This window comes from Jaculus jaculus, chromosome X, assembly GCF_020740685.1.
Source record: "Jaculus jaculus isolate mJacJac1 chromosome X, mJacJac1.mat.Y.cur, whole genome shotgun sequence".
Lineage (NCBI taxonomy): Eukaryota > Metazoa > Chordata > Mammalia > Rodentia > Dipodidae > Jaculus > Jaculus jaculus.
Window position 1 is genome coordinate 116,027,250 of NC_059125.1, and position 25,433 is coordinate 116,052,682.

A 25,433-nucleotide genomic window follows, 5' to 3' on the forward strand; every position below is an offset into this window, starting at 1 on the left:
GTGACAAACAACATGGTCAGGTTCATCATACCAACAGTCCCACTCCCATTACCAATTTTTCTGTGCTGGTAACTTCCTCACTGCTATGAACAAATGCCAGACCTGCAGCAGTTCAAGGGAGGAAAGGGCTTATTCTAGATATAACTTTGTGTTAGGTACTTTATATTGCTGTGAACATATAGTGGACCAAAATCAAATAACAGGAAAAAATGGTTTAATTTTGCTTATAATTCCAGAGGGTAGAGTCCATTATGATGTGGAATACATGGAATAATTAAGAAGGTGGCATCACATAATTGTATTGGCAAGGAGGAATCGGAGAGTAAGAACAGTAAGTGGGGTGAAGCTAAAAATAATCTAAGTCCCACCCCCAAGTGACACACTTCCTCCAGTAAGGCTCTGCCACCTCAGGTTTCCACATCTTCATAATGGCCCCACCACCTGGGAATTAAATATTCAAACATATGAGGCTGTGGGAATTTTACATTCAAATCACCACACACTTTCTAGAGGATAGTTTCCTTCATGGAAGAGAGGGCATGGCGAAAGGTATAGGAGTCCAGCTGGCCACATTGCAGCCAGAGTTAGGAGTCACAGGAGGAACAGTAAGTGGAGGCAGGATATAAAACCTCAGGACCCTTTTTCAGTAACTCACTTCCTCAAGAAGCCTTCGATCCCTAAATGTTACACAGCATTCCTATAGAACTCCACTACCTGGGGACCAAGTATACAAACACATGAGTCCACTGGAGACGTTTCACATTCAAACCCCATCAGAAACACTGGATGTGCTTGGCTTATTTCTGAAGACTCTCTTGTGTCTACGAAGTCTGCATGGGATCTGAAAACTTCTTCTGTACATGCTACAAATATAAGTCTAATCATATATATGGGATCTGTTATGATTAATACTGTGGTAGTTCTGAATGAATATTTATCTACATTCATGAGTGTGTCCTTTACTATTTTTTTGATATGTGTATAATTTACAGTTATGATATTTCTTGCCCATAGCATGTGGATCTATATGATTTTAAACTTTTGTGTGCCATTGTTATATCAAGATTCCTGGTCCACAAGAACCTCTCATTGCATTATTGATGCTTATAAGGTTTCTGTTTTTATTTCTTAAATTTTTATTTACTTATTTGCAAAGGTTGAGAGAGAGAGAAAATATTGGCACTCCAGGGCTTCCTGCCACTGCAAATGAACTCCACACATATGTCACTTTGTGTATCTGCCTTTACATAGGTACTTGGAATCAAACCCAGACCATCAGGCTTTAGAAGAATGCAATTTAACCACTAAGAATTCTGTACATTCTTACTAGGCTTGTCTTCTGTATGAGTTTTCTGATGCTTAATGAGGCCACGATTTTAACTCTCTTTCCACACTTCTTGCATACACAGAGTTTCTCTCCTCTGTGGTTTTCCCCCTTGAAGACCCTTGAGTTCTGAACACTTTTGTTTAAGGCTGAAAAATTTTCTTCCTCAAAAACTCTCCACAATGTTTTGGTACTGTGTATAATCCCACAAATTTTCTTTCCTGGATTTTTCCATGGTAACTGTCATTCTGGTATTGATGAACAGTTTGAATCCTGGATTTCATATTGATGACATATTAATGTAGGCCACTTTATGTATCTCTTTTGAGTTTTAATACCTAGGATAAACAGAACAATACGATACTTCTGAGATAAATAAAACTATGGGAACAGGGGGGATTTCGTTGTGGTTTTATGCTAAAGATAAAGAAACAAGTAATTTCTGGTTCAGCTAGAGAAATAATGAAACAGATTCATTTCTGATACTGTCTGCAGAGAATAATGAAAAGTACATTAAATAATGGTAGAAGAAACCAAAAAAGGATTCTAAAAAGTAGAAAGAAATAAGATCAATTGGGACACAGGGATACAAAAATAATGTAGCAAGATATATTATACCTCCATACCCAGAAGAAGATCAGGATTTTCATTCCTTATAGATCCCTTATGATCAGAAAGATTCTTGGGTGAGCTTTTTCCTTACCATTATAAACACCTTAAATCCACACAATGTAGGAGGAGCACTGTGAGTCTGAGACCAGGCTCGTATTGTAGAGGCAATTCCAGGTCAGCCAGGGCTAAAGCAAGAACCTAACTCAAAAAAGAAAGCAAAAGGAAAAGAGATACTAAAATGTAACTGTCAATTTAAGAGTTTCTCAATAAAGGAATAAAATACCTGCATTGTAAATAAAAACAGAGTGGCTTCATAATAAAATAAAATATTAAACAGACACATACTCATGTAGTATAAGAAGTAAGTTTATTAAAGCGCAAGAAAAACATTATTTATATGACCAAGGACCAAAAAAATCATAACTTTGAGGTGATTGTGAAATCTTACAAAGTATAAATAACCTACTAGTGCAAAGCAATGAATTTTCAAATAATACATCATTTTAGAAAAAACTCAAAAAATTTAGCATATGTTCCAGTTTAATGAAATTCAAGTGATATATATGAGAACATATGGAACACAGTTAAAGCAGTGAATACAGTAGTCGATAGTTCTTTACCATAGAAAAGAGGAACTATCTTAAGTCAAAAATATTAATTCCAGGGCTGGAGAGATGGCTTAGTGGTTAAGCGCTTGCCTGTGGAGTCTAACGACCCTGGTTCGAGGCTCGATTCCCCAAGACCGATATTAGCAAGATGCACAAGGGGTGCACACATCTGAAGTTCATTTGCAGTGGCTGGAAGCCCTGGCACACCCATTCTCTCTATCTCTCTCTCTCCCCCTCTCTCTCTGCCTCTTTCTTTGTCTGTTGCTCTCAAATAAAAAAATAAATAAATAAAAAATAAATAAAAATTTTAAGAACCTGAAAGAAAAGGTTAATTCCACACATGATATTGAAAGGAATTTGTAAAATATGTAAGCCTCTATGAAGAATGAAAAAGTAAATGAAAGCACAAGAAATGGTGGCTGGTTCATCATCCATCACCAAGAAGCATTTATCAAACTCACAATAACAGACCACAATAACACAGTAGTTAAAGCCAAAGTGGTAAGAATGATTATCATAAGATTCTATGATAGGGCTGGAGAGATGGCTTAGCTGTTAAGGCACTTGCTGGCAAAGCCAAAAGGTCCTGGTTCGACTCTCCAGGTCCCATGTAAGCCAGATGCACAAGGCGGAACATACATCTGGAGTTCACTTGCAGTGGCTGGAGGACCTGGTGTGCCCATTCTCTCTCTGTCTCTCTTCCTCTTTCTCTCTCTTAAATAAATAAATAAATAAAATATATTTTTAAAAGATTCTATGATAAATTCTTATACCAGGAATAGGAATGTACCTCAAAGAAAGACCTGATGCCTACCCTGTTTCAACTCACAATTATTACCCTAAATATTAATGGCCTTAATTCACACATCAAGGTACATAAGCTATGAGGGTAGATCAGAAAATTAGACCTCTCAATCTGCTGTCAACAAAAAACCTCACCACTAAAAACAGACAACTCCTCAGGGTGAAAGGGTGGAAAATGATATTCCAAGTAAACAGAAATAAGAAACAATCAGGAATTGGTATACTAATATCAGATAAAATGGAGTTCAAACCAAAAATAATAAAACAAGACAAAGAAGGTCACTTCTTACTTACCAAGGGAAGGATCCAAGAAGAGTATATCACAATCATAAATCTTTATGCACCAAACACAGGTGTGCCACAATTCATAAAACAAAACCTATTCGACAACAAAACAGAAATAAACACCAACACTATCATAGTCAGGGACTTCCATACTCCACTATCAGCAATAGATATATCATCCAAACAGAAAGTCAACAGGTAAGAGAGCTCATCAACACCATAGATCAACTAGACCTAACAGACCTCTACAGAACATTGTACCCCAAACCTGAAGAACACACATTCTTCGCAGCAGCCCATGGAACCTTCCCTAAAATAGATCACATACTGGGCCATAAAGCCTGCCTCTAAATGCTTAGGAAAATAGACATAATTCCCTGCATAATATCAGATCACAATGCTACAATTCTAGAAATTAACAAGAAGAGATGAACCAGGAATCACACCACCTCCTGGAAGCAGACAACACACTTTTAAACAATAAATGGGTAGTGGAGGAAATAAAAAAAATGAAATTGAAAATTTTCTAGAACTGAATGACAATGAGAACACATCATACCAAAACTTGTGGGACACAATGAAGGCAATCATTAGGGGAAATTCCATGCCTCTTAATGCCTTCATAACAAAGATATAGAGTTCTCAAATCAACAACCTTACCATACACCTAAAGGCATTGGCATAACAAGAAGAATCCAACCCAAAAAGCTCTGGAAGGAAAGAAATAGTCAAGATCAGAGCATAAATTAATGAATTGGAAACTAAGAAAACCATTAAGAAAATTGATGAACAAAGAGCCAGTTCTTTGAAAAAATAAACAAGATTTATAAACCCCTGGCCAATTTGATCAAGTGGAGAAAAAAGAGATACATCAAATTAGCAAAATTAGAAATGAAAAAGGAGAGATCACAACAAACATAAGTGATATTTAAAGAATCATCAGGACTTATTTCAAAAACCTCTACTCCAAAAAACTGGATAATATGGAAGAACTGGATGAATTCCTGGACATATACCACCTATCAAAACTCAGACCATAATAATCTCCTAAGCCCTAAGCAAACCTATCACACCCATCAAAATTGAAAAGATAATTCAAAATTTCCCAAAAAGATGAACCCACAACCAGATGGCTTCTCAGCCAAATTCTATCAAACCTTCATGGAAGCACTAAAACCAATTTTTCTCAAACTTTTCTACATAAGCAGAGAACAAGGAAAGCTCCCCATCTCCTATTATGAAGCTAGTATCACCCTAATACTAAAATCAGGCAGAGATGCTACAAGAAAAGAAAACTGTAGGCCTATCTCTCTGATGAACATACACACAAAGCTCCTAAACAAAATCCTTGCAAACCAAATTCAACAACATATCAAAAGCATTATCTACCTTGATCAAGTAGGCTTTATCCCAGGAACACAGAGTTGGTTCAACATACAGAAATCTGTCAATGTAACATACATATAAGCAAGCTTAAACACAAAAATCACATGATCATTTCAATAGATGCAGAAAAGGCCTTTTACAAAATCCATCATGTTATAGAAGAAGTTAAGTTAGCCTTATTTGCAGATGACATGGTTCTATACATAAGAGACCTTCAGAAAAGTAGCAGAATACAAAAATCAGTACAAAGCTTTCCCTGTTCTCTGCTTATGTAGAACAGTTTGAGAAAAATTGGTTTTAGTGCTTCCATGAAGGTTTTATAGAATTTGGCTGAGAAGCCATCTGGTTCTGGGTTCATCTTTTTGGGGAATTTTGAATGACCTTTTCAATCTTGATGGGTGTGACAGATTTGTACAAAAATGTACAAAAATCAGTAGCCTTTCTATATGCAAAGGGCAAAGATACAGAGAAAGAAATTAGTGTCATTGTCCCATTTTCAATAGCAACAACAACAAAAATAAAATAAAATAAAATATATTGGAATAACATTAACCAAGTATTTGAAAGACTTATATGATGAAAACATAAAAACACTCAAGAAAGAAACTGAGGAGGACTTCAGGAAATGGAAAGACCTCCCATGCTCCTGGCTAGGCAGAAGTAACATTGTAATAATGGCAATCTTACCAAAAGCAATATATAGATTTAATACAATTCCAATAAATTATACCAGAATTTTTCTTCACAGAGATAGATAAAAAAATTTTATAATTCATATATAATGGCAGCAGGTCTTAGATATCCAAGCATATCCTCAGCAAAAGAAACACCTCTGGAGGCATCACCATACCTGATCTAAAGGTAGATTGCAAAGCTATAGTAGCAAAAACAACATGGTACTGGCATAAATACAGGAACATAGACCAATGGAACAGAATTGAGGATCTGGTCTTCAGGTCAAGTAACTACAGTTATTTGATGTTTGGCAAATGCCCTAACAATGTGACTGAAAAAAATAGAGTATCTTCAACAAATGGTGTTTGACAAACTGGATAACCATATGCAGGAAAATGAAACTAGACCTAAACATCTCACCATGCACAACAATCAATTCCAAATAGGTCAAAGACCTCAATGTTAGACCAGAAACTCTACTACTAATGGTCAAAAAAAAAACAATGAGGAACTTTCCATAATATAAGAGTAGGACAAGACTTCCTAAACAAAACCCCAAGTAGCTCAGGAAATTAAGCAACCACTCAACCATTGGGATCTCAGGAATCTGAAAAGTTTTTTCACAGACAAACAAAGAATCAGCAGAGCCAATAGACTACCTACAAAATGAGAGAACATATATGCCAGCTATACAAGTGACAGAGTCCTAAATTCTAGAATCTACAAAAAACTCAAAACCCAAAACAATAAAATATCAAACAACCCACTCATAAAGTGAGACAGAGAACTGAATATGCGGTTCTCAGAGGAAAAATACAAATGGCAAACACACATTTAAGAAAATGTTGGGGGGTTGGAGAGATGGCTTAGCAGTTAAGCGCTTGCCTGTGAAGCCTAAGGACCCCGGTTCGAGGCTTGGTTCCCCAGGTCCCTCGTTATCCAGATGCACAAGGGGGCGCACGCGTCTGGAGTTCGTTTGTAGAGGCTGGAAGCCCTGGCGCACCCATTCTCTCTCTCTCCCTCTATCTGTCTTTCTCTCTGTGTCTGTCGCTCTCAAATAAATAAATAAAAAATTTAAAAAAAAAGAAAATGTTCATCATCTGTAATCATCAAGGAAATGCAAATTAAAACAAATATGAGATTCCACCTCTCCCCAGTAGGGATAACAAACATTAAAATATCAAATGAAAACAAATGTTGGTGAGGATGTGGGGAAATAGGAACCCTTGCTAACTGTTGGTGGAAATGTAACAGGATACAACCACTGAGGAAAGCAATATGGAGGATTCTAAAAAGGTTGACTATAGAGTTACCAACAGACTAAGTTATTCCCTCAATGGACATTTACCCTAAGAGTTCCATGCCTTGGTTCAGAGAGATTTCTTCAACCATTTTTATAGCTGCTCAATTCATAATAGCTAAGAACTGGAATCAACCCAGATGGCCATCATTAGATGAATGGCTAACCAAGATGTGGTATACCTACATGCTGGAATTCTACACAGCAGTAAGGAAAAATGGCACAATAAATTTGTAGAAAATGGTCAAACTAGGAACAGATCACTCTCAGTGAACTCACCCAATCACAGAAAGATAATCATCACATGGTCTGACTCATCTGTGGCTCCTAACCTGGATCATCCCAAGATGCAAACATTTTTAATAGGCATCTCGAGGAGCAGACACTAGGGAAGGTAGAATAGGAGAGGAGGGTAAGGGGGGGGTCCAAAAACTGTACCAAAATTGAAGTGGTACCATAAAATTCTATATCCTGAAAGATAGACTAAAAGGTTGAACCTTCATCAGGTCCTTAGAAGGAACACCTGAATTCAAGGGCCCTGGAGAGGGTAGGATAAAGCCTAACATTAATTTTCTCCTGTTTCTCTCTCTCTCTCCTTTTTTCTCTTTCTCTTTCATATTACCTATCTTTTTCTTCCTTCTTTTCCCTTGTTACTGGCCTGTAACTCCCAGTACCAGGATGCTCACCCAAGTGCAACAGTGATACACAGCCATGTTGGGTAACCAACTGATGTTGGATTGGCAAACAGATCTGCTCAGTGGAATTGAACCCATAGCAGGAACAGGGAAAAATGTCAGAATCATACCCAAATAATGAGTTAACTCTCCAATATCAAGATCCCTCTAATCTTTCACTTATCAACCCTTTTATAATTTTATTTTGGACTTTTTGAGATATATAAAAGATACACTGAATCCAACATAAAAGTAATTCTTATTTATTGTTAAATGTATATTCATAGCTTTTGAAGGGAAAATTCCTCATTACAATAGAAGGGCTGAAATCTTGATACATAAGAAAAACTACGAGCCACATGACTATTGATATTTTATTTGGAAGTTAACAGCAAGCATGGCCATCATCTTACAGAAGCCAATGATACAAGTTGTTGTTTCAAAGCCAATTTCTACCATAAAGGCATGCTTTTTGAGTTTATTTGGAATTATATCACTCAGATTTCAAGTACTTTCCTCAAGGAGTCATCAGTGCGTGATGGATGTTACAGAATTCTTGACATTTCTGATATTTTAATGGAGCTGTTATATGAAGGACATAATAAAAAATGAACTGATTTGCATGTTTCAGAAAATAAAATATGTACAAGTAGGCATTAATCCATATCCTTGTAATTTGAAATATAACTTACATCTCCTATAATCCTTCTTTGTGCCATCAGAGAAGCTTCTTTCATAAATTCATGGAGTAGGGCACGGACTGCATTTTCTTCCTTCTTCTCCACATCTTCCAAACACTAAAACACAGAAGGCTACTTCAGTTATAAACAATTATCTTTCACCTCAGATCCTAAATTTTAAAAATCAATTTCCAAAAGTAACATCTATTAACATTTCATTTTCCAAAGTAAGAATCAACAAGTTTTCAAATGATGCTGAATATTTATTCCACAATTTAAAATCTCTTTAAATAAAAGATGAGGACCATCATTCCTCCTTTAATGGAGAGAAAGACATTGGGCAGCAATGAAATTTTATTAGATAAAGTAATACATTTGTAAAGTGTGCAACCACCAATGGCAGTGTCAGGGTGCATAAATGAAGTTGGGAATGGTTTTTCAGCCCCCAGGCAGTCAGAATGCTCAGGGAAGAGGACAAAGTGCTTGATACCAGACAGACCAACAAGATAAGTCCCTGCATGCAAAAAGGAAAAGAAGCTGCCAAACCATAGAGATATAAAGACTTCAAGATCCCATCATATAGATCATTTTGAATATTTCTGGCAATATTTTCAAACATGCAGTTATATAATCTACTTATGAGAAAGAATAGAAAATATGTCATAAATTTACTAAAGTGAATAAAATGACTTCTAATAAGTGTTTCTTTCCAATTTATGGAAAACAGATATTAACATTTGAGCATTTAAATCTTTTTTCTACTTCTATTTATTTGAGAGGGGGAGAGAGATAGAGAGGTTTCCTTTTTTTTTTTTTTAAGACAGGACGTTACCATGAAATTCAGACTAGTTTCCAAATTGGCATGCTCCAGCCTATGACTCCCCTGTACAGGCATAAAGGTAATGTACCATTATACCCCACTACAATGTGTTCTAAATCATCATCATTCAGTCAAAACATAATTAGCACATTGACCTCCAAGGTACAAACTCTGAAAAGGAATTTTTTTTCACTGTGGTGGAGAAACTGACAATGCAGTAATATAGAACTACAGCTTTGATGTTGGTGAAAAGAGGCATGTAAACCAAAACAACACAGAAATGTTCTGTGACAAGTTTCTGTGGTATAGAGTTCAAAATAGGGGAAAAGAAAGTTCAGTTGGAAAAAGAATAGTATGTCAGTCAGGAGGCATGAATATAGAAATAGTGTTGGAGAAGAAGAAAACCAAAACGCAGAAGTGCACAGTCAATGAAAAATAACAAAGGTGTGGCCAGGTGAAATGAAGGCAGAAGCAAAGTAAATGAAACTTAAATGTACACTCATGTCATGGTGGATGTCAAATACCTAAAAAAATTGAATGGTGGAGCTTCTGTTCGAATTTAAGGAAAAAGATGCTTTTGAAAGATAACATGGGTGACTTAGGAAGGGCAAGCTTTGCAGCAGAGAGGGGAGTTAAGTGGTCATATTACTCAATGGCTTATAAGAATGTGTAATGGTACAGGCAAAACATGACCTAGGGTGAAGAAGTAGACCTGAAAGACAGACTTGTGGTAGGGAGAATGCTTATAGAATCCATAAACAACTGAATGTGAAATATTGAAGATAAGGAGCACTTAATAATTACATAGCAATTCCCATCCTAAATGGCAACCTGGGAATATTTATGTGTCTGTGGACAACATAATACCTTCTTGTGCTGTGAAAACATCTGTTTCATTTTCATCAGTCTCTTCTTCTGTAATGTCTTAAGTTCTTTCAAAATTATTTTGTCTTTTTGGATGTCTTTCTGCAAATATAATAGAAAAATTGTCTAAAAATTTGGTAAACAGTTTTCTTTGTTCTCATCATCACCTTTTATAATTTTCAAAACCTCTCACACTAAGCTACATCCTCAGCCATAAAAGTTTTCAATTGATCCAAAATAATTCCTTCTTAAACTTAAAAAGGAATAATGTTAAAATTAATCCATTTAGCATTTTGGTTAACAATAATTATAACTACATTTCAAATCATTTGTTCTTTCTCAGCTCAAAGGTTATAGAAACCCACTGTAATTACTCCTTTATACACACATATAAATCCCACCTTTCTCTCATATTTACTTGGCTTAATCCCATAATTCAAAACCCAACTCTAGCTACTCTACACAGTGGCAATTCTTTAATCATGTGATCACTAAATTCATAGAAGTCATCCAAGGAGTTCAATGTCCTATGATCATATCTATCACCCACCTCTGGGGTGTCTCTGCAGATAAGGATGGACTATGCATGTTTTCCTGAACTCCTGTTTCTTGATATATCCCCTCTCAAGAATTCAGCAGTTATCTAACTTGCTCTGTTATTGTATATTTGAACTTCCAACCAGTCCAGTTGGCACATACCTTTAATACTAGAGGGTACATTGAACCATTGTAAAGTTGGAGAGGAATGCCAGGGCACCAAGTCTTCACATGGTGATAGAATAAGTATTAATGGCAGCCTTTGCAAATTAGTAGTGAGAGCTCGTCTCAAAATAAAAAGTAATAATGGGCAGGATATGCAACTCAGTGATATAGCAATTGCCCAGCTTATGGCAAAAATCCTATACTCCAATCTCAAGGACCACTGAGTACTTAGATAACCACACCTATTCCAATACATTAATCCTGTCAGTACACAAAAAAGCTATTTTGCTTATTTTGAAAGTAAAACAAAACACTTTTTCCTTTTCACCTTGCGTTATATTGGTGTTTTCTTTCCTATTCTGTCTCATCCTCATTCTAATCAGATATTCACTTATGTTTTAAACCAAAGCATTCTCATTCAGGATACCAATAACATTCCAAGGAGAAAAAATTCACCTACCTGCACTATAAGCAGTATATGGCCCAATTAATGTTCTTTTCTCTCTAATACCCTCAGACCTACAGTCTTACATTGTACTAAAACTTTTTGTTTAGAAAACGGTTTCCTCTATGTGGATTCATTTATTTTCTATGTATCAGGCCACTTGTTCTGTATCTTTTTATTTATTTATTTATTTATTTATTTATTTGCTTGACTCCCTCTCTAGCTAGAGAAGTACTACAGGACTCTTTTTTTTTCAGAATTTTCATTTTCAATTACAACACTTCCTTTCATGATTTCATACAGTGTTCATGGTTTAGAAATGGCCTGTGTGCTGAGAACTCTCAACTATGATTTTCCCATTGTTCTCTTTTGAACTTCAGGTTCATATAGCAGAACTTATTCAGAAGCTTCTTGGAATGCTGTTCTTGTGCATCTCCAAGAGAATATTTCCAATACTGCCATGGTCTACCAATGACAGAATTATTTGATATGAGCAATTTGACATATATTTCACAAATTATTGAATCATTATGGAAAAGGAAAGGCAAACTAGAAGGTGAAGTTAATACACAATCCAAGAATCATTACTCACTAAAACAAAGAAAAGACCTTGGGATAGAGAGAAGGCTTGAGGGTTAAGGCACTTACCTGTTAAGCATAAGAACTCACAACAGAACCTCAGGTGCCACATAAGCCGAAACACAGTGACACAAGCATGCAATGTTGCACATGCGTACACGAGGCTACATGCATCTGGGGTTTGTTCACTTTGGCTGAAGGCCTTGGTGCAACAATTCTTTCTCTGTCTCACTCTCTCAGAAAACGAAACAAAAAAAAAAATCTCTCACCCTTCATATGGATGATTAAAAGGCCTCAAGTAGCCAAAAATGACTTCAACAATAAGAATGCAATTGATTAACACATTTACCATATGTTATATCAAGATATAGAAACAAGCCAGGTATGGTCATATTGATTAGTCCTAACACTTGTGAAGCAAAGGTAGCAGAATGATTGAAAATTTCATTTCAGGCTTGGACAACAGAGTGCACTCCAGGTTAGACTGAGCTAGAGTATGTCTGTCCCTCAAAATAATCAAAAAGTAAAAAAGTAACAAACTTTATACCTGGAGAGATGATTATCAGTTAAGACGCTTGCCTGCAAAGCCAAAGAACCAAGCTTCAATTCCCTAGTAACCACATGAAGGTGCATCCATCTACAATTCCTCTTTAGTGGCTCTAGGCTCTGGTTTGCCCATTCTCTCTTTCTCACTCTCTACTTCACTATCTCCCCTGCCTCTTTCTCCCTCTCTCTCTTTCAAATAAATAATAAATAAAATGACTTTTTAAAAACATAACAAACTTTATAAAAGCAAGTCATAAGTATAAAAACTGCATGGTACTGGCAACAAAAAGACACATGGATCAATAAAATCACATAAATTTTCCTGTTATAACTTGTATTTAAAAAACCTGATTGTGACAAGAGACACCCCCAAATGTACACTGAAGAAAAGTCAGCATTTTAAACAAATGGTGCTGTAGAAATGGGATAATCACATATGGAAGAATAAATGTGGACCTTCTTCAGTGATCCTGTAAATCAATCACCCATGAATGGTCCAGGGAACTCAATAAAAAGAACTGAAATTCAAACAGCTAGAGGAAAGACTAGTGAAAACACTGCAAGATATACATCCAAAAGCCCAGGGAATAAGAAAAAACACTCAACCATGGTAAATGCATGAAACGCAAAAGCTATTATACAGTGAAGTAAACAGGTTTTGGTAACAAAACATTGAGACAGCAAGGTAGAACTGAGGTGGAAGCCACATGCCTGATGGCTAGCTCTCCTAGTGCTGGAATGTGCTGTGTGAGATACTATACAGGGCATGGTACTAGACGAAGTGCTCACTTACTCTTATTTGTCTGAAAAGAGTGGTTATGCCTCTTAAAATGTCTTCTAAATGTCTGATTATTTCCCTTGATTCATGCTGTTTTCACTCATGGTTACAAAACGTGTGTTTTTTAAAGATGTCAGTGAATACCAAGGAAAACTAAGACCCATGAGAATGACAAAAGAAGAAAGCCAGCTGCCTGGCATGACAAAAGTCATCTCTACCACGTATACCAGGAAGTATTACAGTGCAAATGGCAGGCTAAATATGAGTGCTGCTCTCAAGAGTAACTTGAGAACTTCCTCCAGAATGATGGTAGTAGAGAATGAGGAGACTCAAAACCTATCAAATCAGAAAATTAAGGACTGTGAAAAACTCAAGAATAAAGGACCTACTGTGTACCTTCTCTGCCAGTTTGAGTATATGGGTGTCCCACACATACTCATGTGAGCTGAATGCTTAATCCCCAGCAGATTGCATTTGGAGCTTCACTGGAGGAGATGAGTTTTCAAGTGCAAGCCCAGAGGTGTTAGTGTCAGATTCCATTTGCATTTTACTCTGTTCTAAGAGTGGCCTAGCGGAAGGGATAGAATTGGAACTCTAGAGATGCCATCACTGCTTAGAGATGTTGGTCATGGACCTACAGTTTTCAACATTTGCCTAGTCTGTTTTAGATCTTTTCTTGTTTCCAGCTTTACTTGCTATATCTATACCCATATTTTCCATTGTGAATTTTTATTCTGTGTTCTTATGTTGCATTGATTGTATACACTAACAGGATATTTGAACACTGTTGTTATTGACAAAAATTATGGAAACTTTTATTTTTTTTATTTTTTTAATTATTTATTTATTTATTTGAGAGTGACAGACACAGATAGAAAGACAGATAGAGGGAGAGAGAGAGAATGGGTGCGCCAGGGCTTCCAGCCTCTGCAAACGAACTCCAGACTTGTGCATCTGGCTAACGTGGGATCTGGGGAACCGAGCCTCAAACCAGGGTCCTTAGGCTTCACAGGCAAGCACTTAACTGCTAAGCCATCTCTCCAGCCCTGGAAACTTTTAAAGTTGGACAGCATGCATTTCATTTGATAATATGGATGATGATCAACTTAAGGGGCAAAAGGGTGGAATGTGGTGTTTGTATTAAGGTTTACCCCAGATGATGGCAATTTGATAGGTGAAGCTATGCTTTAGGTGTGTCATTGGGGAAAAGCTTACTTACAGCCAGCACACGCATGCCAAAATTGGCTCACATGCTGAGGGGTTCCACCTGATTTGGCATAGGTGATATCCATGAACTGCTCATGACATCCTTTGTCTTGTCATCATGGAGCTGTCCCTCTAAACTCTAAGCCAAAATAAATTCCTACTTCCTATAAGCTGCTTCTGATTAGGTCCTTTATGTCATTAATGAGAAGATAACGGTAACATCCTCCAAGGGTCAATTAAAACTTCAGAAGTGGAGGTAGAAAGAAATATCGGTGCCAAATGGTGGGAAATGTGCAATTTGAGATATTGTTCCCACCCCAGATTGACTGCCTGAAAAGTTGTGACGCATGTGATTAATAATAACCCCAGAGAGGAGGGCCTTCAATGGAATGGGTGTAGGGAAGAGGGGACACAAGAGTGAAAACTGATGGGTAAATAACCATTTTGCAATATATTTCTTTTATAAAAGGAGTAGATCATATTCTAAATAGGCACTGTGTCCTAGTAATCCTGTACCTGATGAACTTGTAAATGGTCCTGAGGACTTCAGTTCCCATTCTCTGAAAGTTCATGAAGAATAGAAACAATGCAGGAACATACAGAAAAGAAAGGAAAAAGGAAAGGAGCAAGTAAATAATCAAGAGCACAAGTAAGAAATAAATCAAAAAAGAAAGAAAGAAAGAAAGAACAGAAGAAAGAAAGAAAGAAAGAAAGAAAGAAAGAAAGAAAGAAAGAAAAGCAAACTAAAACACAAACACACACAACCCAAAATAAAAGGAACTGTGCCTTACAACCAGTCAAGTGTGTGTAAAACTTACATATCCTGATTTATTTAAGTGTACAACTCTTCCTGTATCCTTCTAAACGTTTATATAGTTTTAAACTGCAAGAATCCCAACCAATACAAAAAGCTAAATAGTTTTGTCAGTATGGTATACATCTACACTTCTTTGGTTTATATGGTCCAGTAGACCTAGAAAAATATACCAATGCGTAATGAGGCCTGACTTATTTCCATGAGCCTAATTCAACTCTAGTTTCTCTATTTCTACCTGAGATGACATGAGCCTCATCTACAACAAAGAGGTAATAAACTGCCTGTGATACCAACAATTAGATTTTCATCAGCTTCACTCATTTGGAGCATATGCAAATCCCACTGCTGACAGATATCTTTAAACTTCTGAGTATTCTCCTCTTTATACTTCTTCCTATAAAACAATGACAGATAATACCACTTTTAGTACTTATATGAAGATTATTCATATCAATATTGAATTGACATTCTTACACAATAAAAAGAAAGGAAGTCTTAGCATTTAACTATTTTGAGGGGAACCGAGAAGTAAAATGAAATATGGAGTTACTATAAGTATTTTTCCCATAGACACAGGCAAAAATGTCTGCACCTATGATTTATCATTTGGCATGTGAGGAATTTTAACATATACACCATTGCTCAGGAAAAAAAATGTACAAAGTCACAAACATTTTTTTCAAATTTCCCTACTGAATACAGGTTCTGAATAATACATTAGAAATTTATCAGTTGAAATATTTGGCTAAGTTTTCCCAGTTTTGACATAGTCCAGATGTTATTCTGAAGAAGTGGTTATGTCAGCTAAGTGAATAACCTACTTATGATAACAAACTGACACTTTTGTACGCTGTCCATGTAGTTAACTATCATACTGCTCACCATTTCAAGGACAGCCACCATTTCTCAAATAGTATATTTCTAAAATGAGCATATCTATCCTTTCAATAGTAACTCTAGATATATTTCCAAAGAACACAAGTTAATCTCCAGTAAATTATAAAATGTATGCTGCAAGTGAGTGAAGGGAAGAAGGTCCAGGAGCATGTGCTTACAGAAGAATGAAGCACAACATTTCACTAGAGACTACAATAGACAGGAGGTGATACAAATTTTATAACTGTGCCGATATATGCTAAGAAATGAAACAATCAAGGGTCTCAAACTACCCTCCTTACATTTGGTCTTGTTTAGACTTCCAAAGTTGCTCTGCTTCCTGGACACTGCATTCAGAAAAAGTATTGACACATGTTTCTCTTCTTCGTTTTTGTGCAAGGAGAGTCTTGTTTATGTCAGCTACATTCAAAATAAATAATCATTCAAGTATATGTTGAAGAAAATTCAGTTGTAACTTCATATGCAAGAAAAAATCAGTTTGAGAAAAGTTCATTAAAGAATATCAGTGACATTATGATGGCACTAACACTACATACCAAATTTTTGATATTAAGAAGCACCTCAAAGTTCAGATCATACAACTAGGAGAGCTCAAACAATGGGGACTATGCACTTTTCCACTTGCAGACAATTCTGAAATCTAATAATGATCTGGTCCCAAAGATTTTGAATAAGAAATACCTGACCTGATCTTAACTCTGAGTTTCCTAAGTGAAGATAAGTTATAAATTTATGTTTGACTATTAAAAAAAATACTGATGTCGAGCATGGTGGCATATGCATTACATCCCAGGACTTGGGAAGCAGAAGAAGGTTGCCATGAGTTCAAGGCCAAATTGAGACTACATAGTAAATTCCAGGTCAGCCTCAACTACAGCAAGAGCCTATGTCCAAACCTATATAAAAGAAAGAAGTGATCACCAACAAAAGAAACAAACAAAACAGAACATTGATAAACCTTAATTTCATCACGTGGAAATCCTAGAATAATAGACAATTATTTCTAACTTTATAAAATATGCTCCAATGAGAAGATATATTCAGCTGAATTATTTTTATAATAAATTTTATAAACTACACAAAATATTCTATTTAAAAATAGTCAGTGCTGGAGCGATAATGATATTACTAGATTAATAAATAGTTAAGTCATTTGCCTGCAAATCCAAAGGACACAACTTCAATTCCCCAGAACCCACATAACCCAGATGCACAAGGTGACGGATCCATTTGTAGTTCTCTTCCAGTTACTTGAGGCTCTGGGAAACCCATTCTCTATTTAATTTTCTCTGTCTCTCATAAATAATTATAATTAATTGTAAATATAAATATAATTAATAAATGAATAATAAAAATAGTATATTATATATTTATATTACATTTATATAAATGTAATAAATAATAAATATAATTAATTCATGCATTTATATACATATATACTGATATAGATACATAAATAGATACATACATAGATAGAGATAAAAATATAAGCACGTTGGAAATACAGTGTTAAATCTAATAATATGAAAAAAATTGTAAAAAATACAGTCAATTGTAAGGTTTCGAACTTTAAAAAAAATAGCACGCAAGTCAGGAAAAACATCTTAGTTTATGTAAGTAGAAAATTAATTTGGAACAAATCAAATTGTTCTCATAGATCCTTCCTAGTGCTGGGATTAAAGGCACGTGCCATCATGCCCTGCTATCATAGAGCATTTTAAAGGACTCTTTGAGCAGTAAGTACAGCAGTTCAAAAATTCATACTATTTAATGGACAGCTTGTCAATCTGCCTTCAAAATGTCTGGTTTGTACCAATAGATTCGTTGTGAGGTCACCCTTGATCTCAGTTTATTATTGCAATGGGCAGGCAAACCTAATGCAGAGATGTATAGCTGGTGACAGGGTTAAGAATAAGTGACTGCTGAGTGCACAACCCTAAACAGGTAATCAAACCCATCTAATACTAAGGCTCAGTTAGTTTTGCACTAGAGGTGGATGGAAGAATTGAAGAGCTGGCATGCGAGGAGAAGTGCCATGGAATTCTGGTGTCTATAGGATGCATGGCTAATAAACTCATGAATCCAAAGCACCCGTCATTTCCTGCACAAGACTGATCCCTTTAATATTCCAGCAAGGATCAAGGACAGGCTCACTGAGTAGCCACTGGCAGCTAGTGGATTCTGCACGGAGTGGGAGAGTCACATTTTTCAGAGGTGTAACCATGAATACTATGCCATGCTGCCAGCTCTGTTCAAGCAAGCAAGCCTAAGGCCATTCTGGGAGCTGCCCTCCACACTCTAAACTGACATGGCATTAGGAAAACGAGTTGTTGGGAACAAGGTGTTAGTGTGGGGAGTTACAGCGTTAATGGGAAGGTTAATAAGATCAAAATATATGTACATGTGGAAATGCACACAATAAAAAGGAATAAAATGTGGGATTAAATTTTCAAGTATTCAAAATTATTTTTGCTAAATATAAAACTTTGTATGATACCTTTCAGCAACTAAAATGAAACTGTAGTAGTCTTTGAACAGTTATCCCTTTGGCATCTTTACTAACAAAAAAGTAAACTCTCAGGCATTTTCCCTCCCTCAGAGATTGCCTGGTGCCTTAATTATCCCACAGTGATTATGAATAACCCCATGAACAGGGCCCTCAGTGAAACGGGGACTGGGGAGAAGGGACATAATATTGTAACCTGCTGCAGAACATTGTAACCTGATGTAATTCCTACAAAGGAAAAAAGAAATTATTTTTAAAAGACTATCTATCAGTCCCTCAATCACCAAAGTGTCTCATGCCTGTAATTCCAGAACCAAGGATGCTGAGCTAGGAGATCATGAGATTAAAACCAACCTGCACTGCACTGGAGGATCTATTCCAGCCTCAGATGTGGAGTGAGAATGTGTCTCAATAACACATAAGCAAGTGAACAAAAAGCAAAAAATGTCTGCTGTGTACTAACTAATCCATAGAACTGATTTCCTAACAGAGTATTTAAAAGTCTTTTTGGCTCTGTTTATACATCTAATACTGGTTTGTAAAGTTGTCATTTCCTCGCAATTTTGTTAAGTTCTTAGTATAAAAACATGGAAGGAAGACTTATCCTAGGGACATCAATTATGCATTGTCCTGCATAGATAAAAAAATTAAGAAAGATTACTAATGAAGAAATACATCCATATTTGGGCGTGGTGGCACACACCTTTAACCCTAGCACTTGGGAGGCAGAGGTAGGATGACTCCTTTGATTTTGAGGCCACCCTGAGACTACATCGTGAATTCCAGGTCAGCCTGAACTAGAGTGAGACCCTACCTCAAAAAGTAAAGTCTGTGAAAACAAAGTTTTCCCATCATATTTTATTCTAAAATGCTTTGACATTTATACATATGAAAGCATCATTTTTCCTATTAGTTTCATAGACAAGGTTATGTAGGGAATTTTTTTTTTAGTTTTGTTTTTCGAGGTAGGGTCTCACTGTAGCCCAGGATGACCTGGAATTCACTATGTAGTCTCAGGGTGGCCTCAAACTCATGGCAATCCTTCTACCTCTGCTTCCCGATTGCTGGGATTAAAGGCGTGCACCACCACCTCTGGCTATGTAGGGAATTTATTGATGCTAAATATTTATGAAAAATCCTTAGAAACCAGATCCAAGCATTAAAAGAAAGCCATATAGTGCAATTCCATTTCCCTTTATACAAATTACTATATGAATTTAAACAAATTTGGTTTACTACAAATTTCTCCAATAACATACCTTCAAATTTATCCATAGCATCCTGTATTTCAGCTCTGTAAAGAAGTTATATTAGTAAGTACATGGTAATCACACCTTCCATTGTATATCTAAGGATTTTCCTTTTCATAGAATAATTTTATCAAGGTACTGCTCACTTTCAGTAACATTTACTCATTTTATGTTCAATGACGTTTATTTTCATATACAAACAGAAATGTACAACAATCACTACTAACAATTTCATTTTCACCACCTCAAGAATATACTGCACAACTTTTCAAACTCACTTTGTAGTCAGCTATTTTCTCTAGTTCCACAAGACAATAACCTTTCAGTATATATGTGTCTATTGTGAATATTTTATATAAATAAAATCTAAATTATGTAACCTTTTCCTGGTTGACTTCCATCCATTAGCAAAATACTTTTAAGATACATCTAAGTTGCATCATCTGTTATTGTCTCACATGCTGACTCTAGTCTCTGTAGGACATTCTATGTAATGGCATGGTGATTTTAATCTTTACTTCCCTAATAACATTCCAATGTGGGAAATGATATCTCATTATGATTTTGACATGTATGTCCGTAAGAAGAATCTTCTCTTGAGTCTTCAATACTAATCTGTGCTACCAAGGAATAGACATACTGAAACCTTACATTGCAATGCAACTATTTAAAGACAGACTGAAGAGGAAGGTGGACAAAGTTTACATGAGGAAATAAGGGTAAGACCCTACTCAGAGAAGACTGATGTCTTTGTATGACTAAGAGATAGCACAGATGATTCTCTTTTTGTTTTTTCAGTAACATTTATTGTTTTATTTATTTGAGAGAAGGAGAGCGAGAGAAAGAAGCAGAGAGAGAGAATGGGCTTGCCCTGGTCTTCAGCCACTTAAAATGAAATCCAAACTCTTTTGTCACCTTGTATATCTGGCTTATGTGACTCCTGAGGAATAATAATTGGGCCATTTGGCTTCACAGAAAAATGCCTTAACTGCGGAACCATTCCTAAAGCACAAGTTTATTTTTTATGGTTTTCTAACCATGAGCCCGGGAAGGCTATGTGGGCAGACACAATGAGATTGATATCAACAGTTCAGTAAGAAAAGGCTCACCAGAAACCAATTCTAACATTGTCTTTGACTTCTACCCTCTAGACATATAGGAAAATCAATTTATCAAAGTTTAAGCTACTCATCTGCATTATTTTGTTGTGATATTTTCAGGCAGGTATTGTGAGGGCGTTTTCTCCACTGTATTATCCATCAGTGGGCTGGTATAGTGTTATGACTATATCATTGTAATGAAAGAATAAATAATCACTGAAGCTTTACACTAACAAAACAGCTTAATTAAACTTTAGTGTTTTAGAAGTGAATCAGAAGTTAGAAGTGCTTGTTTGTAAAGCTTTATGGAGGAGGTTTGATGGCCCAGTACCCACATAAAGCCAGATGCACATGAGACTGCAGTTCATTTGTAGTGGCAGGAGGCCCTAGTGTGCCCTTTCTCTATTTCTCTCTTTCTCCCTCACTCTCTCCCACACTCAAAGGTTGCACATGGGGCTGGAGAGTTGGATTTGAGTTTAACGTGCTAGCCTGTCATGCCTAAGTTTCCAAGTTCAATTCTCCATATCCCACGGAAGCAAGATGCACAAGAATGTGTATGTGTCTGGAGTTTCTTTGCAGTGTCTAGAGATCCTGTTGTGCCCAATCGCTCTCTGTCTCTTTCTCTCTCACCCTTATTCTCTGCCTTTATTTATTCATTTATATTTATTTACTTACAATTGTCTATCAGTCCGCATGACTAGTGTCACAATTTCAATACATTGTAGTGATTATTACAGCTTTATGATAAAGTCTGGATATAGGGAAATATGAGATCTTCACTTTTGGTCTTACTTTTCAAGATTCTATTGGCTATTCAGGGATCAGTAAATCTACACCTAAAACTTAGGATCCATCTATCATTGCTACACTAAAGGCACCAGGATTTTGAAGTATTGCTCTAAATCCAGGTATTACTTGAGGGAATTCTGACATTTCTAATGGTTGAACTGTGTCATGATGTGAAATCTGGCTAGAGAGAACCATATTGGTAAATGTTATTTTTCCAGATCTAATCAATCACATTGGATTTGGACAGCACTTAAATCCAACTGCTGGTTTATTCAAAAGAAGATCACATTGGCCTCTAACAATAGATGACCAGTAAAATGCTTGCTTAGCATGTCCAGGGGATGACTGTGATTCATATCAGTGCAAAACTTAGAAGTCCATGTACAGATGTTCACCAGGACAACCATACTTACAGGGAAGATGACCATGTGTGAAGAAGTGTCAGAAAGCAGAAAGATACTTCTATTAGCCAGGGAACATTGGTAACTGCCAGGATTCATTTGAGTTGGGACACACAGAGCAAATTATCCCCCTGAGCCTCTGCAATAAAGAAATCCTACAATTGCTTTGAAATTCTGTCCTACAACGGTGTGAAAGAATAAATTGCTGATATTTTAGGCTTCCAAAGAATAATTTAATACCTTGAACTTTAGTGTTTAGAGTTAATCAGAGGTTAGAATTGCTTGCTTTTAATGTTTTATGGCCTAGGTTTGATGGTCCAGTACCCACAGAGAGTCAGGTGTACAAAGTATCATGTATCGAGAGTAGTCATGCCAGGACTTCTAACAACTGCAACAGAATTCCAGACACCTGTGTCACCTTGTGCATCTGACTTGAAATGGGTACTGGAGAATGGAACCTAGGTTTGGGCATGGCAGGTAAGTGCCTCAACCAATAAGAAATCTTTCTTGTTGCTACTTTACTTGTATATAATGTGTAATACTTGATTTGGAAGAAGTACCCCATGTGAAATAATCTACATTCATTACTTGTTGCCAAGTGAAGTAATTTTTTTCTATTTTGTATTTCTGAGACAGAGTCAAGTATCCTTCGCCTGTCTCAAGAAAGCTATGCAGTTGAGAATGAATGACCTCAAAGTCTAACATTCCTACTTCCATCACTCCAGTCCTGGAAATATTGGCATACACCACCTGAAACATGTTTGAATGTCATTATAGAACAGGAAAAATATTTTTTGCATATGTTACCTTATATCTTCAAATATTCCTGTAGAAGGCTGTTGCTTTTGATGTTCCTTAGATATTGTATCTTCACCTTCCACTGAATCAGGTGCTTTCTTGCAAAGCTTATCTAAATCTGAACTATTTTCTGGATTGCCTATAACAAAGGAATACATTTAAAATAAATACCTTATTTTTGTAAATTTTGAAATGATAGGATCTTAATGTTCATTCCTATCAGACATTTTCAACCTTTGTTTTAAAAGCATATATAGAAATACAGTCTTTTGAAGTCTAAATGAATTCAAGGGATAATTCATGGCATTTTATAGGACCAATTCTTCAAGTCTCACTGAGGGATGATCATATTATATTATGTATAATTTATCCTTATGCTGGCCCTTCAATGACAAGAGACACTATGTGTGTTTCTAGAACTCTGCTCCAGGCGTATGAAAATCCCATAAGAAACAAATTACATGTTGGGTCATGATATGCAGACATTTATCCTACCCATAACTGTGGGCTAACTCCAGAATGCATGACCCATATACTTCAACAAGGAGGGTCCAAGGGGAGGGGGTAGGTAATGGATGTGTCTAATAATGGTACCAAATAGACTGTATTCTCTGATTACAAAACTAATTAAATAAAAATTAAAAAAAAATTACATGTAAATGTTTGCAAAGCATTTTCCTATTTTAGATGACTAATTGAAAAACAAATGAACTACAAGACACCTTCCATGTCCAACATTGGATGCTTCATACCTTTAGTGAGAACATTCAAGTTTCCATCTTCTTCATGTAAGGCACAGATTGCGAAGGCTGGATCCTCCATTGGTGGTTTCACAGATTTCACAGGATGCTTTCTCCCATGGGGAACCATATTGAGATGGTTTCTGATTCACAACACATACAGGAAAACACATCTGTCAAATTATCTGCTCTCAAAGACATCACTTAAATAAAACAGTAAGATTTGCACAAGATTTAAAGTATATGGTAATGTCAAATAGAAATGACCTTGGGTGAATAACAGTTATCAGTTTTCTTGTTTCTGTTATTGAACCCCAAACTAACAATCCCTTTTATTCCCAAATGAAAAAAGATGTGGACAAAGTATATGTATATGTTCCCATATATAATTCATTTCATTACATATTGACTTACAATATAGGTATATGTTATTAAAGCAAGTATATATTTTGAATATAATCATATGCAAAGCATATAAGAATGATAAAATGTATATTATTTATATAAAGACATGTAAATGTATGTGTGATGTATAAGCAAATGCATGTTTTCTACAATGAGGATCATGAAATTTTATGTCTATGAAGTCCATTTGTTCTGGACTCACACAATACATTTATACATATGCACATTAATTTTTGATATGAATAGCATTGTACATAGTTTATATGTTTATTTTCAAATATATACCAATGTTATACATAAAGTATCAATATAGATTCATTTACAATTGCAATTATGTTTTAATATTATAAACAATCTAGTAATTATCAGCTTATGTAATTATCAGCTTTACATTATTACTAATATATTTAATTTTTATACTTTCAAGTTGTTTTTACATGATTAAGTAATTATGTCTTTGAATACTATTTAAATCTAACCATAACTTTCATGATCATTTCATCACATGTCAATGTACAGTATGTAGTTCATTACTATGATGGTCTACCCTGGTTGCATAAGAATAATGTCATACTAGCTTCAATAGTATATGGGTGTAAATCCAATAGGTGTCCTCAGATTCTTGGAGCTGCAGATGTGTACAGGACCTCAGGAGAAGTGTGGTGAAATGCCACAGCTACTTTGACCTTAAACCTTGCACAATGTCCTAAGAGAACCCTCACCCACTTCCTACCCCGTGCCTACTCCCTCCAGTAAAACCGTTGGACCCATCAGGCCCACTTCCCCACAGGCCCCTAGGCTGTTCACACCCTGCCATCACCAGGTCCGGCACCACACTTTCCTATCACAGGAACCAGCCAAGTTCACTGGGAAAGTTGCCACTCTCGCCTTCAACCTTCCACAGTGGGACTCCACTGTCCCACCGCCCCCCAAACCCTCTAGACCCTTTCTGACCAGTTAGCATGGGTCCCCATTCTGTTCAGGCCCTGCCGTCATCAGGGTTCACCATCATCATTTTCTTGTCACAGACCCAAGCCAAGTCCAGGAAGAATGGTTTTGTTCATGGGTCAGTGACAGTGTCAGTGTCAGGGTCAGGGTGAGGAGTTGCCTGTGTCCTGAGCTTCCTCTGGAACAAAACCCCAATGAGTGAAGAAGCAGTGTTACCGGTCTTCAGCCGCCATGGCAGTATTCCTGATGCAACGGAAATCACAAGACAGCGGAAGAAGCCAATTGCTCCTCCCCCTCCTCATCCGGAAACCTTGCTGATTGGCTCCTGCCCTGCACATGCGTGCATGAGCTATGAGGAGCAACTAGGCAGGTGCAAAGTAAGACCCTTGGACAGCCTGTGTCTGTCTCAGAACACCTACGATGCCAAGGAACACATTAGTGCAAAGCTGTTTCATTTTTACTTCTATTTTTATTTTTCAATTCTTGAGAAAAAC

General features: G+C 36.4%; 1 protein-coding gene across 1 annotated transcript in view; it reads right to left on the minus strand.

The window, feature by feature from the left end:
• Nucleotides 1–25,172, minus strand: part of LOC123456569 (synaptonemal complex protein 3-like) — a 47,864-nt gene extending 22,692 nt beyond the window's left edge. Inside the window, exons 1-6 of the mRNA XM_045139936.1 lie at nt 25,156–25,172; nt 23,599–23,729; nt 22,856–22,985; nt 15,400–15,499; nt 10,036–10,134; nt 8,361–8,465 (exon numbers count right to left, since the gene is read on the minus strand). Of these exons, the coding sequence (XP_044995871.1) occupies nt 8,361–8,465; nt 10,036–10,134; nt 15,400–15,499; nt 22,856–22,985; nt 23,599–23,729; nt 25,156–25,172 (582 nt within the window). The remainder of the gene's footprint in view (nt 1–8,360; nt 8,466–10,035; nt 10,135–15,399; nt 15,500–22,855; nt 22,986–23,598; nt 23,730–25,155) is intronic.
• Nucleotides 25,173–25,433: the final 261 nt, after the last annotated feature.